The following is an 18,325-nucleotide window of genomic DNA, read 5'->3' as shown; positions in this document are numbered from 1 at the left end:
ACTAAAATGCTAAAATTAAACAGGACAAGAGGCATAAGAAAATATTTTAAGGTTATTGTCAAGATAAATTAAGCAGAGGACATAAATTTTAAAGTTTGTAACTGAGAGACAGCATGAAAGGTTGCAATACCTGTACTCAAAGTAACAGTCACTTTCCAGAAATGCTGGAAGTCTCTCTTTCTTAACCCACTGAATTGCTTGTTCTCGATGAAGACGCTACAAAAAAAGGAATGTCAAAGATTTGCATAATTCTTAACTTTCTTGTATTTTCTGCCATGTAACTGATTCTTCTCATCCCTCTCCCATACAGGCATTGTCTCAGAAAACAAATATACAAGGAATATTACCTTTGCTATCCAGTCAGGCTGGGACACTGAATTAATTTACCTACCTATAACAATTTAGGAGATCTGAATCTGATTTCACCTATGCGTGTATAACTATGTTAACAAATCATGGGTGGTTTTTGTTCAAAACCAATGCACACAAGAATCATGCCTTTACTGTACAATTCTAAATGCAAATTACATGTCAGATGCTCATAAATTTTCTGCCATAAGAAACTACTAATTTCTCTGACGATATCACATGTTTTATAAATAACCACTGTTGCATTTTTCCCCGATAACTTGAAGAACAAGAAAGTCTTAGCTTATCCTCCCAGAACGGGATAACTGTGGATATCAAAACAAAATCAAACTAACAAATAGCCGGTCAGCTATCACATTTTCCAGTTTTATGCTGGAACATTACATAATGGCACTGCACACATGCACTCTTTTAATGGAAATCTAAGAGAGAGTGGAATCAGGCCCACAGCAGAAGGCCTTTCAGCAGGTCCATGTCTCCAAGCCTGGTCAAAGCAGCGGCCTGGGTGCCTCAGGAGTGATTTGGAGAGCAAAGAGACGTGTTGAGCCGTGAGCCACACAGAGCCAACTAACCAAAAAATAGGCCTACGCGGAGGGCGAGTTTTCTGAGTATGAGCCAGCGTGAGCCATAGCTATTCCTATTAGAAAATAGTCTGACACACAGCACACTAGTTTAACTTTATTTTAAGACTGCTCTTTTTTCTCTAAGGGGATGACCTGTTCTGTTTATTTGATGCATGGTGGAATTGATGGTTTGAAATAATGTGGTAACTCTACTTTTCCACAAATACAAGTGAAGTTTGGAGAAGAATGGAATACTGATATTTTTGCTACTTGCTGTATCAAACAATCTACATTAAAATGTAGATTACATTTAAAATTTTCTTTCCATGATCTAATATTTCGTTAGGGACAAGGGTAATTTCTGCTTCATAGGTCATCTGTAGGGGATTAAAAAATCTAAATTACTTAGAAAGTGGGTGGTTTCATTTAGAAAGAAGAAAATATTTCAAAATATGGAAAGCTTATATTGGCTGTGGCTCATACAGTGTAATTTGTGGAGATGAAGACTAATTACTCCCAACCACAGAGTCTGTGCCTCCTTTTGCAAACTGACAAGCTCTTTGGAAATACAGAAGAGTGTCTCTTTATTTTGGCCAATCAGTCAGCATTCAATATTTATGTACTTACTGACTCACAGTACAGTTTTTTATCTAGGTGATTCGTAACATGTCCCTGTCTATGCATGGCTGGTACACGAAATCATATATTCTATCAGCAGGAAAGAACATCCATGCTTTCCTCTTCTCCAGAGAAGAAGTGCTACACTTTATCCGATGGTTTTGTTACCTTGGTTAGCTTCCTTACCCAGTCAGCCGTAGGCCCTGCTGGGACCCAATCCAGCAAAGCTTTTAGCACATGTTTAAGTTTAAGCATGTGTTTAACTTCACTTGATTGAAGTTAAACACCTAAGAGCTTTGCTGAACTGGGGTTTCTCTGAAGTAAGATCCGTGGGATGCCAGCCAGTTTCTTTCCATACTAGCAACTGGTCCCACCCAACCCTGCATATTTTTTTTCTTAATATATTTTCCTCATGAGATGATTTTGATGATTGATGAGAAGACACTTGCTTCCTTATCTATAATTTGCAAGTACACATGCAGATCATTTCCTTATAAGTAAATTTGTAAGAGTCTAAAAGGGAAGTAAGAAAAAAAAAACAGAGGAAAATACTATACCATGTGTTTCTCAGGCTAGGTATGTTTAAATTCAGGCTTCAGCTTGGCAGGCATACTAAGACCATCAGGTCACAGCCTAATGGGCCAGTGATGGCCACTAAAGGAATATAATATTCAAAGCAACTTTGAGTCTCTTCAGTCAGTGTGAAACAAGCAGAGAAAAAAAAAAAAACAGTCCAAGCAAAGAAGGCAACGTCGCTCCAAGCCCAAAAGATCAAATCCCATTTGGTTGAACTGTATTATTTGATGAAATTGGTCTGTAAATTCTCCTGCTTGGTCAGTAACAGTGAGGTTAGCCTTGAGAAGCCAAACTGAAGTTAACGAGGCAACCCAATTACTTGTTCAGTAAAACAGCCCCCCCGCCAAAGAAAAAAAAAAGAAAGAAAAAAAAAAGAAACATCTCCCATTTGCAAAATTGGAAAAGAAAGTATACAGAGTTATAGTGTTCCTTACAAAGGCCATAATGGTTCCCATCTCTGGAAACTTCCCTAGAGAAGGAAATGTATTCTAGAATAATGCAGGCACCCTTTGTTCCAATCCACATGAAAGATATAAGAAATAATGAATGCAAGGTGGTGGCTTTGAATTTGTCAAGAAGGCTGTCCACGGTTGCAATGATGTGAGGTCATCCTGGAAAGCAATCTTAACCACTCTTGCTTAAGCACAAAATATTTCTTCAGTTAAATCCTTAGTACAAATAAGAAATCAAGAACAGTCTGTTGGTTTTTGTGCTCTCAAGTAAAGTTTTAAGAGAAAATAATCACCTAATGTGGTAGAAATATCTCTGAACCTTGTCCTATTGTACCATTCATACTGTACCTATACCTACTCTACCAGTTTACACACAGATAAACTCCTGTTTGTCTCCTGTTACCACCAACCATTGCCTTTTGACCTCTCTCTACACTGTGTTTTCTTTTCTGAAAATCATTAAGCTTATATTGAGCAAAGCAACAGTCAGTTATAACGCCCTGATTTTCTATTAGCTTTCCAGCTATGACATAATATAGAGCAGCATCCTCTTAAAATGTGGCAAAGACCTTAGACTGGCCTTGAATGAAATTAACCCACATCAGTTATACCAATGCAAATTAAGCAGAAAAGGAATAAATAATGTATCCCAGTGAAATTTGTTTTTCTCTTCTAACCTTATTTTCTTAAGGTAGGCTCACAGGATGATTCCAAAGATGAAGAAAGTCCCTAGAGTAAACAGGTGAAAATACCAAAGTTGATAGAGTCTGAGCAAAGCTGAAAAAAGTTTTTTTTTTTTTTCCAAATTCCAGCCCATCTCTTCATTAATATAGCTTTCTTGTTGCCAAAGGTTATTTTTTCTGGCCATTTCAATTGATGCTAATCATGTCAATCCTTTGGGAATTAATGGAAGAGAGACTTATGTGTTGCCAGACCACAGATGAGCTCATAGCCACATAAGGAAATTAATTAATAAGGAAAGACTGAGATGCATTAGTTTCAGTCAATTTGCACATTCCAGGGATCACTAGTAAAGTAACTGTTGTCATAATATTTTCTCTTTTAATATTAAAAAGCATTCAGACCACACAAATGAATCCTGCCCTACAGAACCTTCAAAATTCTGTGCTACAGGATGTACATGTGTAACTCCATTCACTTGTCTGGTAGACACATGTGCATTGCAGGGCATAATTTGGCCCATCATTATGCTTTCCTAACATAAATTAACATTTTTTCCCAAGCTAACAAGCCAAACACAACAATAACTACTGCCAGTATCTCAACAGTAAGATCTAAATATAAACTCAGTGGCTATAAGATGCTTACCATGGTGTTGTAATTTGGATCAATATTCAAGGCTGGAGAAGCATTGCTCTTTTTGGAAAACTGCCCATCATTCTTTGCTTTCCTTATAACATCATAAATGGGGTTGGGAGGTTTCTGGTCATGTAGAATTTTTTTCAGCTGGCTTTCCAGGCGCTGGGGAGCATCATCAACTACTTCAAAAACCCCAAAATCAGGGTTAAACTTAACTGGCTGGGCAAAAGTCTACAAAAGAAATACAGAGTTTAGAATGTTGCTATATGGGAAACCTTTCATTTCAAGAAGTTACTTTTTATGGTATAGAAGCATCCTGCAGAATTTGAGTTGGAATCATAAGGCTTATTTCTCCTCCATATAGCAAAATAGTGATTTTTCTGTACTCTTGTTCTGTAGTCTCTTCACTGTAGAGCTTTTCATCACATTCTTATTTGTTTTCTCAGCTATGTTTAATTGCCAAAAATTCATATCACTCTAGAACATATACCATCCTTTTTCATACGACTTCAGCAACTGCTCTGCAGACCTCAGAGCTGCTCTTAGTCACCCCTTTATTACCACAAACAATCAAGACCTGAAAACATTAGTAATGAAGCAGACTTTTTAAGTGTAAGACGCATTTGGAAAGAATGATTCTGAAGCTTCTCATTTCATTATTTTGATGGATGCATAATTCTGGTCTTGCAGCATATATAGGTAAGATTTTACCTCTTATTGTTACTTGTAGGTCAAGCACCAACCAAAAGCTATGCAAGTTGTAAGTTTTACTGTACACCGTCAATTCACTCAGATGCTATGTAATACATGAGGTAGTTTCAACTTTGGCTCTTCAGTTATAACTTTTGTCAACTCAAAAAAAAAAAAAAAGCAGATGCACACACGAAAACAAAGCACAGTCATCGTTCATCTTTTAAGTTCTGTTATTAGATATCTCCCTGCCTTTCCTTCTGAAAGACCTTCACACTTTCTTCAAATTCTCTTTCACTTGAAAGGAAAGGGGTGAAAACAAGGATAGATTTCACAAAAATCTTGGAAGACACCCAAGTCATTTATGAAAATTAGGTTATATAATCAGCTCTACACTGAGTAGGAGGACATGAAGAACTGAATAAAAGAGAAGTATGAAACCCTGGCCATATTCAGACCCTGTGCCAAAACTCTTTTTGGCTTAATTTCAGACAGATTCCCACCTGGTGTTTTTAAAATTGTAATTCCCCTGCACTTAATACCACTTTACTTTTTCAAACACTGTATTTTTCATTGCATTTTATTTTTTCATACATTATAGTCTGTATATAGAAGCATATATATATTTAGATATGCATATAAACCAGACATACTTTGTATTCATACTACATATGTTGAATATACGCTACATATATTCAAGCACATTGTAGGATATTTTGACCCTGTTTTACACAATTGTAAGTTCAAAGTAATCATGTCAGTGCCAGCTATTTTGCAGCTTCTGTTTAAAGGTCCATGGTTGACCAATGTCATGTGGAGTAATGCCCAGAATGAAACATTCCCAAGTCTGTCCCATGTGGCTCGCAGTGAAGGCTCAGCACATGGCATGTGAGGGCTTTAATCTCACCTGGCTTATCAGGATCTCGCTGTCAGCACCATGCACAGAATTGCATTAGTCTGTTTACTTACCTAATTTCACTAGAAAATTTGTTCTTTGACGCCTTGTCCCGCTTTTGGCATTAATTCTGCCCAGTGTACTTTGCAGGTTTTTCTCTAAATATACCAAACTGTATTTTAAAATACTGAACTTCATTTTAAAATACTGAACAGCATTTTAGAGAGGATTTTATGTCCTGCAGGTTTCTCTGTACTTCATTCAGAGCTCCTCCCAACTTATTATGTGTACCTTTCATTTACGTTCAAACCTAATTTGGGCTCCTTTCAGCTTTTAAAAGACTACCTACTCATCTTGAATAATCTTCAAATGTATTTTTCTTTTTTCAAAAAAAAAGATACAGAAGAAAATACAATAAGAAACAAGGTGCTTCATTCTCTCTGGATTTTAAACGGTCTTGCTTGCAGAAAAAAGGAAAAAAAGTAAACAAATGCAAATTCCATAATCTAGGGCTACTTGACTAGACATGACCAGATTATTTTAGTTCCATGGTATTCAAATTGAAAACTAACCAAAGACAACATTAATTTATCACGCATATCTACTTTTACTCAATCCATTGTAACTTACTCTAAGTCTAGGTTTTTAAATACACATTCTAATTAACTGAACAGAAAACATCTGGCAACTTTACTGTAGTGAAAGAGATGCCAATGACAACTTTTAAAATGTAAATTGTATTGCTATTTTGGGTGTTTGGCCACAAATCTTCATAAGACACATTTACTAATGGAACAAAAGAACATACACTGATGAGATAAAAGGATTAAGCTGTTGGATACTACATATTTTAGCAGAACAGCTGCATTTGTCCAAAGTGTAGTTTCCTGTCCCCAGGAACATCAAGACACAACACATACTGTCCTGTATCAGCAAGAGAGTAGCTTGGAGATCAAGGGAAGCAATCGTTTCCCTTTAATGGACACTAGTAAGGCTACATCTGGAATACTATATCCAGTTTTGAGTCCCCTATACAAGAAGGATCTTGGTAAACATGAGTTCAGGAGAGGACCACAGAGATGGCTGCAGACCAATGGACTTGTCCATGAGGAGAGGCAGAGGGGAAGGGACAGCTTTGTGGGGAGCTACCACTGTTCACAAGCAGGTTACTGAGAAGGTAGAGCACAGCAGGTGGACAAGAGAAAATGGTCATGCCCTAAAACGGAGAGGTACAGGTATAAGGGGGGAAAAATCACTGCAGGGATAATTAGGCATTGGAAAAGACTGTCTGAGAGACTGTGGAATTTCAGTTGTTGGAGGTCGTCAAAAACCTACCAGGCAAAGCCATCGGCAGCTTGGCTGATTTTGCTGACCCCGCTTTCAGCAGGAGGCTGGACTACAACCTCTCCATGTCCCTTCCAGCCTGAGTGATCTGTGATTCTGTACAAACCCCAGATTCTACCAGACAGAAGATTTCAATGAAGTCTCATATAAAAACATTTGAAAACAGTTACAGTTTTTCTAGGGAAGTATATTTTACTTTCTTGCTTAAAAAAATAGAATGATAAATCATAACGTTTTTATAGGCGTAATAAAAGAAGAGATAAGTCCTGACCTTCTTCACTCATTCCCACCACAAAAATGAATATGATAATGTTATGATAAAAATCAAATGGAAACACCAAAATAAATCGTCTTTATTTCCTGTAGAATACATTTTCACAGTTATAGTAGAGGACAGAGAGGCTCAATGAATCCATCTCCCTCTCAGTATGTAAAAAACTTTGGAACAGAACACCAAATCTAACCATTCCCACACATTACAAGCCACAAAAAACTTCTCCATACCCTTTAGCAAACTTAAAACTTTTCCCACAGAAGCCAAATGACATAAAATTCTATAATATTTCACAAAAAGAGCATGGGAGAGGTTTATGGCATCACCAATACTTTAGGTCATTAAAATAACAAGGAATCTCTTTAGTGAAGATGCCCACTTATGTTAAGGAGAGGACAATGGCCTATGCCACAAAGGAAGGAGAAAAAATATCCCTGCCAGTCTAATATAACAGGAAATGCCTTTCTTGCCCCAGATTTGGCAAGCACTTTAATTTTAACATGTAAGTAAAATAGACTAACCAAATACTAGGAGTAAGACTGCATTCTTCCCTATATTCTGTCTCTTGTCTGTGCCAATTTCTGATCCTTCAAAGACGAAGAGAAAAATCCAGAGCCAAATTATACCTCAAGAGATTAAAATAAATTCAGCTTTGGCAGGAGGGCCAAAGCTTTGGCCTTGAAGCTTGGGATTCATGCATTATCAATTTAGAACAATAAATAGGATCAACAAGGATTTGCAAATACCAACAAAAAGAAATCTACAGATTTTGCAAACTGCATCACTCACAGGCAACTCTCCACTTGTCCTCAATGCAACCAATGTATTTCTAAATGTTTAACTCAGCATAGTCCTCTGAGCTTCAGAAGAATCATGCAGTAAAAGACACAAAGGTGTTTTCATGCTGTTTCACAACCAAACACTGTTATAGCAATTATATTAAATAAATAACAATTGTATATACATTTTTGACAGCACAGAAATTTCTTAGTTGTCAAATGCACATTGAATATGGTTTCAGTTGAAGGATAAATAGAATACATAGCTCCAAAACCTTCAGTTTACTGAGGGGAAGGCAAATTTCTTTCAGTCTTCCCAAAACAGAAACCAAAACAGCATCCATCACCATGTTGCCAGGATATCAGACATATAAATCTCACTGTTCTCTGTTCTAACAGTTTTCAGTTATACTTAACTTCTGATACACTTAACAAATGTGTAAATACGCTCCCCACATCCCACCCCAAATAATGTAGTTTGATCCCAAGAGAAACACAATGACCACAGCTTGGCTGCCTCTTAGGCTAAGGCCCTGAAAGGGTGGGAATGAATAGAGACCTCATCCAGGAGCTTTGCCAAAATTTCCTTAAGACGGGTATTTGTATATCATAAATAAATGTCAGTGAAAATCCAGACCAGAAAAGAATTTGAGCAGCTCTAGGAAATGCCTGGGAAACTCAGACTGCACAAGGTCAGTGGCAAATCTCCCACTGACTTCAGTGTGTCCAGGATTTCCCTTCTGTTGATGCGTAAGGCACAAGTCACAAGCAAATGCCACAGTGTGATCAAAAGAGAAGAGCTTTTTGACAGTAAATTAACTATCAGTAGGGAAATAAGGCAGGACAGCTGCGTTTGCTTTCTTGAATGACAAAAAAATCAAGTAATTTTTTTGCTCTGGAGTAGGCTTCATGAACATAACATGCATGTGGAGTCTCACTGAAGCAAAAGCCTTTTGAGGAGAGATTGTTTTGGCACCTGCAACCTCTCCCTGCACACCTGGAAAACCAACAGGGAACTAAGAGGATATATTAGTGCCTGAAGGAATAATTCAGAGGCGTCTTCAAAACAGAGAATGGCCTGAACTGTGAAGCTGAGCAGATCATTTTCAGCCCTTTCTGTCATTTGCTATTCATAACATAGCAATCAGACCTGATTTTACTCTTGACACCATGAGGCTTTCAGGCCCATTCCATTTTTACAAAAGCCACTTGGCCCCAAGCTTATATTTTATCTCATACTTTTTTTTTTTTTTTTTCAGAATCACTACTCTGGGTCAAATCCTGGAACAAAATCTACTCTAGAGAGTCATGCTGAAGTGAAAAGTGTTACCTGTAAAGCGGCCCAAACACCTTCTCTTAGACTAGGTACCAGGACACTTACTGTAATTTATAAGAAGCAAGCTACCTATAGTATATTCTCTCTTTCTTCTATGGAGCACTATTAATATATCTCTTTGTCCTCTTAAGCAAGGAGAGTATGTTTAACATAATGAAAGGGATAAAATAATTGCTTGTCCTTTTTTATGAGCTTTTATAGCTCATCTCCCAAATGCACTTCAGCCAAAATACAGTTAACTCCTCTGGGCCTAGTGCAACTCTTCAGGAAGGTCACAGAGAGGAAGAACATGTCTCAGTGAGGACCTGCTCCCCTGGCACTTTGGAAATGAAGGCTAGTGCAGCAGCTCCAAGCAGGAGTGGAACGAACAGCAGGCAGCTCGCAGAGTGCAGCACAAATAAGCTGACCTCGCTGCACTATTTCATGAAGGCTTCTGGCACTGGGTTTAAAGCAGATTTCTGATGGTCTGAATTTTCATGGTTAAACACACGAAGGTTTAAAATACATGGACAACAGATTCAAATTCTAGGGATCTTTGGCCAGTAAGAAATGGAACTATCTCTATATCCATGTATCTATCTTAAATCTGTCATTTTAAATTAGTTAACCAGGCAGCCATTTAGATTAGCTACTCAGGAAGGTGTAACTCGTGTGTCATGTTACTGTTCTCTTCAACTATCAAATCACTGTACTACTGGCAACAAGTGTCATTTTTTTGGTTTTCTGTTTTGTTTTGTTTTGTTTGTATTATTTTACCTTTCAGAAATACTTTCCTAACAATCAGAATTAGAGTATGTACGTTTTTGGAGTATATAGATATTCATGTCAGCTTGTACTGAATGTTATTGTAATAACATGATAGCTTAGAGGATATACTGTAAATCAAAGAAAATTCTTTCTCCGCTGCTATAGAAGGTCCCCAGTGGTATAATTTTCCATACACTAGTGGTGCATTATAAATCAATACTGAGACAGTCTCTTAAAATAAGCATATGCTACCACTGATTACTTGTATCAAGTCACACAATATTTTCAGTTTAACTTGTTGCCTAACTACTAGCACACCTGGGTAATACTGTTCCTAGGCAACAGCATATAAGCACAACAAGAATAAAGCAATGGAATTTTCAATGCAGTGTTTAATAGAATTGCTCTGAAAAGAGAAGGGAAATTGGGAATATAAAATATTCAAACCACAGAACTCAAGGTATTAATAGAACTAGTTTAATCCTGGAAAGGATAAATCCTCTGAAAAAAAATCAAAGAGAAAATAAAATCAATTATGAGAACATCAGAAATAAAAATATCTAGTAGAAGATAGCCTGTTTCAATTAAAATATATAAATACATGGAAACCATGTGTCATCTTAGAAATCTACCAAGATTACAGTATAAAACAGTGTTTACTGTCCCTGTGAACTCTTCTGTGTCTTCAAAAGCAGCCGCAAGTGCCTGGGCAATTGCTGCATTTCAGAGATACTGAACTGAGCCAGGACTCTGGGCCTAGGAGCCCTGTGAGGCCAAGGAGAATTTTGGCCTCTAATAGATGTCCTTAAATCTATGCATGTCCATGGAGACACTGAGAATGAGCAGGTTAAACTTCTTTCCCACTCCATCCACTATAACTTGAGGAAAAATTTGAAGCATAATAGTTTCCAAATAAATGAAGGAAGGGGTGGAAGATGGGGTTCCTGTGCTAAGAGTAATCTTGCTTATGGAAGGTAAAACTTTCTCAAAAAGATGGCCAAGATTAAAGACTATGTAGTTTGGCTTGGATTTAGATAAGCATCCTGAAAAGCTACAGGAAGAGAAGAGGAGAGACAGAGATAGATACAAACAGAAAACACAAAACAACACTCCCTCTGTAAAAAAGTACTCCTAAAAATCTTGCAGGGAGGTGAGGGTAACTGAGCTCCTGGGAGAAATCAGTATCATTGCTGCACACAGAATTTACATTCTGATATAGTTGTTCTAATACTTCTATATCCTCTTTGAAGATCAAAAATTGGCAGATGGGGCCCAATTCTGGCATTCTAAGGCATAGCTCCCGTTATATTTTCTTCTAGGCAAATCTGTGATGTGGTTTAGAGAACATTTCCAATCTACATCCAAGTGGTAAAGCTGACTCATAACTGAATATATTCCAATAGTTACCACACCAGTTTCAGGTCCAAGGTGCATCAAGACATATCCCATATCACGAAAATTAATTTCTGCCCTTTCCCTGTGCTGGTGATGAGTTCTACCAGGCAAGTAATGAAGTAGTGTGCATGTATGTGTATATATTCCCACAACGCAGAATACTTGGCTATGGTGTATTCGGATGGGAGAGGTTGTGAGGGAACTCAGGGCAGATCAGCTGGGAGGCCCCATGGAAGCTGTGAATGATGCTATAGAAAGGGGGCTGTGCCAATATTCAGCAGAATATGTGTTAAAAGTGTGGGAGTAGAGAGGAAGGGGATAGTTAGAGCCTACAGTGCTAAGAAACTGGGTGAAATTGCCACACTGAGGAAGCAGGACAGTGTATGTGGCTCCTATGTTAGTGTAGGGAGGCTGGGTATTTGAGAGGGAAACAAAGAAAAATACAGGGCTATATATAGGGCACTGAGTATGGTGATCTAACTGTAATGGATCAGGACACAGGATAGAGTGCCAGGCTGCATCCTTTCAGGTGCAAGTGGAGAAAAAGGGAGGGAAATTGCCACCTTTTGAGGCCTCCACATGAAAAAAAAAAAAAAAGGGAGAGAGAGAAATGCATTTTGATTCCTGATCAAAAATTCACTACTGCATTCTTCACCAGAAGAGTGTTCAAGAACCAACATTTTTTACATCAGAGTGTTGTGGTACAGGAATACAAGGGAATTTATTACACATTTTACATGAGTATTCAAGTCTTTTTCATATTATTTTGGTGTACAGTGGGTAAATTATGTAAATGTACATGGAGCAAGAGAAAATCTATCCCCAGAAGTCCTTGTCCATTGTATTTTCATAAACTGATAATGATACTGAAATGATAATGATACTGAATACTACCATTAAAATATTGCAAAAGCCATTGTAACTGCACAGTGACAAAATGCAAATTATTCTAAGATGAATTACCTTACTCCTAGTCCTAGTGAGGTGTTTCTATATTTTGAAAGATGTTTCTGTAAGGCACTCACCGGAAGACTCAAAAATTCATTGAAGTAGTCTACAAGCGTGTCATCTGTGGCTAAGTAGTCTTCCTATGAAGAGACAAAACCATAAGGAAAGGCTTATACTAATCTGTGCAAGTGTGTTTTGAATACATTATCACCTGAAACAATGATTTTCCCATAAGGTATATGACACGTAAACTTTGGCAAAAAAAGATTTTCACTTTTGAGAATATAATCATTGCCCTCCTGTTATTTTGTTATCTAGCCATTGCACAGCACTGAGGTTCTTAATGTAAAAAACACACATCAAGACAAATACTTTGCCAAGAAATGTAGAGATAAAGTGTATAGAGGGGTGTATAAGAGTTCAGCAATGTCTGTTTCTCCTCCAACACTGCTGCTTGGGGATGTTTTGGGGAATATTTGGGAAATAAAAGGGAGTTCAGCAGTCCACAGTTTAGTTCACCAAGCAAACAGTATATGCCATACTTGGGAGTCTCACAGAGCTGGGACGTTTCCTTCTGACTTAATTACAACAGTCATTACTGGATTTGCAGGTATTTTATGTCTTTATGACTGATACATTCTAAATAACACACTCAAGACTTAAAAATTATTAGCAAATTATGGTTTTTTTTCCTCTTGGCAAATCAATAAATATGGAAAGTCATCTTCTACTGCCCGCAATACCAACCCCCACATTTCCATTCAACACAAGGCAGAAGTAGAAAATTAGGTCACTGGCCTTTAGAAATCTGTCTTCAGCATGATGAAGAGTTCTCTATGTCTCTAACAGTTTCAGAATATTATACTACTACTGTCTTGCAAAGCAAGGAGGATGCCTCACCTAAGTCAAATCTACTTACTGCAAAGGTCTTACAACACAAAACTTTTCTTCTCTCTCAAGTTCATAGGATTCAAATGTGCAAGAGGTTATGCAGGGTGCAAGCAGCACGACTTGTAGGCAGGAAGTATCTTGAACTGCTCTCCACAGTGTCTATACTGATTTAAATGAAGGCCCAGCTTGTACTCAGATAAGGAAGAAACCATGAACTGCTGCATGGCAGGCCAGAACCAGCTGTGACAATGTTTGTCCAGCTTCAGTCTGCCAACATCTATTTTTTAGCACTTGTGGTTACTCCTAAGATACAGGAAAGGCAGATTAGCTCAGGCTCTTTCCTAGAAAGAACAGACATCACTTAACGCAAGGCTTCCTGCATTGCAAACCTCATGGGTTTTTTTGAGATATCAGGCACATGGTCCAAAGTGGCTGTACCACTGCAGACCTAAAGACGTTAGGGTAGAGCTTAAACAGGAGAATTTACCAGAGTATCTAATCCAAAACATTTTGATGACAACATAAAATTCTCCCAATAACATCACTGGGCAATCAGTCAGATCCAGAGATCTCAAATCTGCAAGAGTTGATGCAATTTAAAAAAAAAAAAAAAAAAGAGTTAAATCTGCTTTACATTTGTTCTGGGAAACATAACTACATTTGAAAACTGGTGAAGATGTGTGTGAAGATGATTAGATATGACCTTCTATGCCATACATATAGTGTGCAATTATTTTAATGGTTCAAATGACTTATTTAAAACAATTCATTTGTTAATGACTGAACTATAAGCTGTTTAGAATATGCAGGTAACATGTGTTTTTAATTTGCCGAGGATATAATTCTCTTTAGTCCCATATAACAGCAAGTAATATAAACATACTGGATCATTAATCAATAAAAAAGTTTATGATCTTATTAATGCAAGTTTTGCTACTTACTACAGAATTAAACGAATACCTTCCTTGGGTTCTTTTTTGTGGTCAGTCTTATTTTCATTTTAGAAGTATAGTTACACTTTCCCATTTGCACTTCATAGAGTTTTATATACAATACTATAGCCTAGATTTTTTTGGTAGGAAGAGGGGTTTTTTATGCCTTCTCATGCTGCCTTTTCTGCTGCACCCTCCAAATTATGACTAGAAAAACCTGGCTTACAATTGCAAAGGGTGGTCAAAATGTACTAAAAATAGGTCCAAAATTGCAGTCTTGCCTTCATGCAACTTATGTACAAATAGGTACATCCTGGGTCTGATTTGTATTAGTCTTTAAAAACTGAAAAGATTTTATAAATCATTTTATCAAGGATATATTGTAAAACTTTTACTTAGATATTTTGCGGAAACAACTTTAATAACAGCCTATCTGTAATATTTGATAGGCCTCTCTGTATTACTGCCATCAGGGAACCAGCACAGAACACATAGATATTATTAGACACCCAAGGACACATGGGTAGTACAACAGTAATACAACAGCAGTACAACAATTTTGAGAGGTTTGTAGTTTACACTGCAGCTTCCACAAAATGATAAATACAGCTCCAACCTCCAAATACACATAATAAATTGTGCCTTTTAAATATTTAAGTTAAATTTAATATAAATCCCTGGTCCTGCATGGAAGTCTGTCGGCTTCATATCCATGAGTAAAATTCTCCTAGAGTCTAACACGTCTAGCCACAATAAGTTGCCTTTAGAATAAAGGTTGGATGCCATGTAAATATGCAGTACAGAAATGCTATATGTTCTCTTGTACATATTTCTATATGCTAACTGCCTACTATATATCAGTTATCTCTACCTGAACTCAGTGTGGGTTCTGTTTATGATTTATAATATGTTAACATATAGAGGCTCCCAAAAGGAATGGCAATGCATTTACACTTTAAAATATGTATCTGCAAAGGTGTGCAAAAACAAACATTACCTAAGCTGAAAGATTTAAAGTGTCATTTGATATGAGGTAATAGGTACACATATCTACTTTTCAAATGAGAAGACAAACTTCAGGGAGGTCCCACTGTGAGTTATGAGTGAAGGTAAAGTAATGAGAAAATTGTTAGACCTGTTATGTTGAACCGTCCAGTTGATTGTTTCCATCCTTCATCTTATTTTACATTTTGTTACATTTATATCTGCAGTCTCCATAGTTTCCTATTTCTTTATTTTTTTCTAGCTGCAGTATTTGTCTGAGAATATTGTAACAAATTGCTCAGTCACTCTATACTTAGCGGGAAGACACAAGAAACAACAGCTTCCAGTGACTTATTTTGCTTTTTTACTCTACAGTTGCATGATGGAATGAATGATCAAGCCTTATAAAGCATACTTACAAGCACATCCTCTGTTATACATGGAGGCTCTGAAACATAAAAATGAGATGCATGTGTTATTCCAGCAATACAATCAAGCTTGTTAAACTATGATTATTGAACAGAAACAAAATAAGTAATGAGGCATGGCAACCTTCACAGATATTCTGAAATACAATAACTTGGTTTGAGGAAATAAAATAAACTTTTGGTTGCAATAATTTTGGCCTGAGCATAAAAAAGATCAAAAAAACACAAGAATGCTATCATGAAAGTATTCTTTAATGAGATTTCATTTACATTCATATATGCATCAGTTAACTTCTTGTCAGCTTTCCTTTGCAAAATGAAGGACTAGAAGCTTGCTGTTTTTAATGCAAATACAGATTTGCAGGAGACTTCAGGAGCCATGAACAGCAAATACTACGAATCACATGATAAAACTCCATGGAATGTAACCGAAGGTGTTCCTGAATAAATAAATCTCACTGAGAAAGGGTTTTTCATTTTTGGGATGCCTCCAAAGGGAGTAAAGTTCTCTTTTCACACTGACGAATTTTGCTAGTTTCAGCCTAACAGTTTAGCATCTTGCTCCTTTGCATCACTGTCTGTGCCCTTAGGCAGCTCCTGCTGCGGTCGGAGCCCCTAAGCCAGGTCCAGTCCATCACCCGCCTTGGAGAAGGCTACTCACCGGTGGTGAGCCTCTTCGCCTGCATGCTGCATCCACGTCCGCGAGGCCTCCCCACCCCTGCAAGGTCACAGCCTCATTCTCAAAGGCGAAATCCTCAGCTAAGGGCTAGAAGTTTAAGCTGGGGGATTCCTGGGCCTGGCCCCACGCTCGGAGTCTGAAACCACCAGCCCGGCTCTGTCGCGTGGCTCACGGCGAGCGTGGGTTGCTATGGCACTGCAAACAACGCCAGGGCTTTTCTCAGCCCTAAGAAAATACCTCTGCTGACGGGAAGCTCGCTGAGGCAGGCTCACGTTTCAGGCGCCCTGGCACTCTGAGCACAATAGAGGCCCATGACTTAAGAACCTGAGAGTATTTGCTACAGTAAATTAAGCAGAGGAGGAGGAGATTAAATGCTCTTCTCTCAACTAGCCTAAGCAGTTCTTAGCCCAAAACGCTGTTGTATTTTCCTCAAGCCCTTCAGCTATGTGGGATTTCTCTTTAAAAACCTCAGATCAAGTGACTAAGGCCCCATGGATTTGTATCGTGCATCAAATAACTCTGCAAGTGTGAGAGGACCGTGCAGCTTGGTCCCAAGAGATGCAGTAAGGCCTAGCTCCACTGGAACATTCCCACTAGAATGGGAAGGGGAGAAGGAGAGAGAAGCTTTGCAAGGTCCAAGCTGAGGTCACAGCGGGGCTGTCTCCTAGCAGGCACAAAAGGCTCCATTGTGAGGCACCAGCAGTGCCAGCTCCAGCCTCGGTGACCACCATCCCTGGGGTCCTGCTGGGTCCTGCCACAGCCAGGCCCCAGCGGAGCAGAACCCAAAGGCAGGCACTTCACTTAGGGAGAAGTTTACAAATAACTCACGTGGATGGAGACAGGATACCTCGAGAAGCAGAAGACAACCTGCCCCCAGAATGTGTTAGTGTCTCCCTTGACTGAGAAGGGTACCTGGGAAAAAAAAAAAAAAAATCTTCCTCAAGTTTAGCTAAAGTTGTGTCCAGAGGACTTCAGGTTCCCTACAAGGTTTTGGTGTATTTTCGGTATTCCATAACTGGAATTTAAGTGGGCACCTGGTCCTAGAACTGCTTCAATTGTTTAGCCATTTTCATTGTTTTTGAGGGTGCATCTTCCCTCAAAGTTTCTATTTCTGCGTATTGCCAGAACTGCACTGATTTCAGTAGTTTGGCATAAATCCCACTGATATATTCAAGTTAGGCAAAGGGCTCCTTTGAGAGGCCTAATCCATCAGCTGTACTTCAGAAATGCCCAAAATGAATGAAGAGACTTCAGTTCCCAGAAAACTGTGCAGAAAACTTAACCCCTTGTGAACAACACAGAAAAATACAGTATCTCTGCCCAAATTCTTCAGCTTTGGAAAAAAAAGGATGATTTCAGTTTGTAGATGTCATTGGTGGAGTCCATGATCAGGTAAAAGCAGAACAAGTTCACATGCTCAGGGACTACAGTGCACAGTCCAGGAGCTGAGGGCTGTCAAAAACAAGCAAACAGATATCAGAGAAGCAGGAGAAAGGTTTATCTACTGAAAAAAATATGGTACAAACAACTCCCCCCAAAATAACAAACACTCCCCCCTCACACATTGCTTCATTAAATATGAATACATGCTCGTGCTTTTTGGTACTGTCTTTCATTTGTGGTAATGATCATGGTGAAATCATGAACAACCGTACAAATAATTGCTTACTTAAAAAGTAGCAAATTCTAGATTTTTTTTAAAAGCACAGGAAGTTAAAAGGCAGAAAGGCCTCTAGAGTGATTTCCAAAGACAACTACAGCCTGATTCCCATCCATCTCAAAAGAAATTCTATATCTCATATCATATGAAGTGTCCATGTGTATCAAATACCTTTTTAAAAAAATCTGCCCCTAGTTAAATGTGAAGAACTATTCTTTCTTTGGATGATCACCCTATACTTGGTGTCAGAAAGCAGTGATTTCTATTAGAAAATAGATGAGAGAAGACTTCAATATTGACTGCAGAACAGTTTGCCAAAATGGGAGCCAGATCATGATGAGTACTAGTGGAGAAAGTAGGGCCTGATCCTCAAATAGATCTTTGAATATTTAAAATGATTTTGTTTGTTAATAAAACTGCAAAACCACCTATTCCACTGGAATGG

The 18,325-nt window shown here is 38.1% G+C and overlaps 1 protein-coding gene across 1 annotated transcript in view; it reads right to left on the bottom strand.

The window, feature by feature from the left end:
* RGS22 (regulator of G protein signaling 22) overlaps positions 1-16,227 on the bottom strand; it is a 59,091-nt gene extending 42,864 nt beyond the window's left edge. Inside the window, exons 1-5 of the mRNA XM_088533650.1 lie at positions 16,203-16,227; positions 15,533-15,561; positions 12,384-12,446; positions 3,908-4,129; positions 131-216 (exon numbers count right to left, since the gene is read on the bottom strand). Coding sequence (XP_088389776.1) covers positions 131-216; positions 3,908-4,129; positions 12,384-12,446; positions 15,533-15,561; positions 16,203-16,227 — 425 coding nt within the window. The remainder of the gene's footprint in view (positions 1-130; positions 217-3,907; positions 4,130-12,383; positions 12,447-15,532; positions 15,562-16,202) is intronic.
* Between the last annotated feature and the right edge of the window lie 2,098 nt (positions 16,228-18,325).

Source organism: Tinamus guttatus, unplaced genomic scaffold, assembly GCF_059628265.1.
Source record: "Tinamus guttatus ecotype Peru unplaced genomic scaffold, ASM5962826v1 Tinamus_guttatus_pri_ptg000510l, whole genome shotgun sequence".
Lineage (NCBI taxonomy): Eukaryota > Metazoa > Chordata > Aves > Tinamiformes > Tinamidae > Tinamus > Tinamus guttatus.
This window is presented reverse-complemented; position numbering and strand designations above follow the sequence as displayed.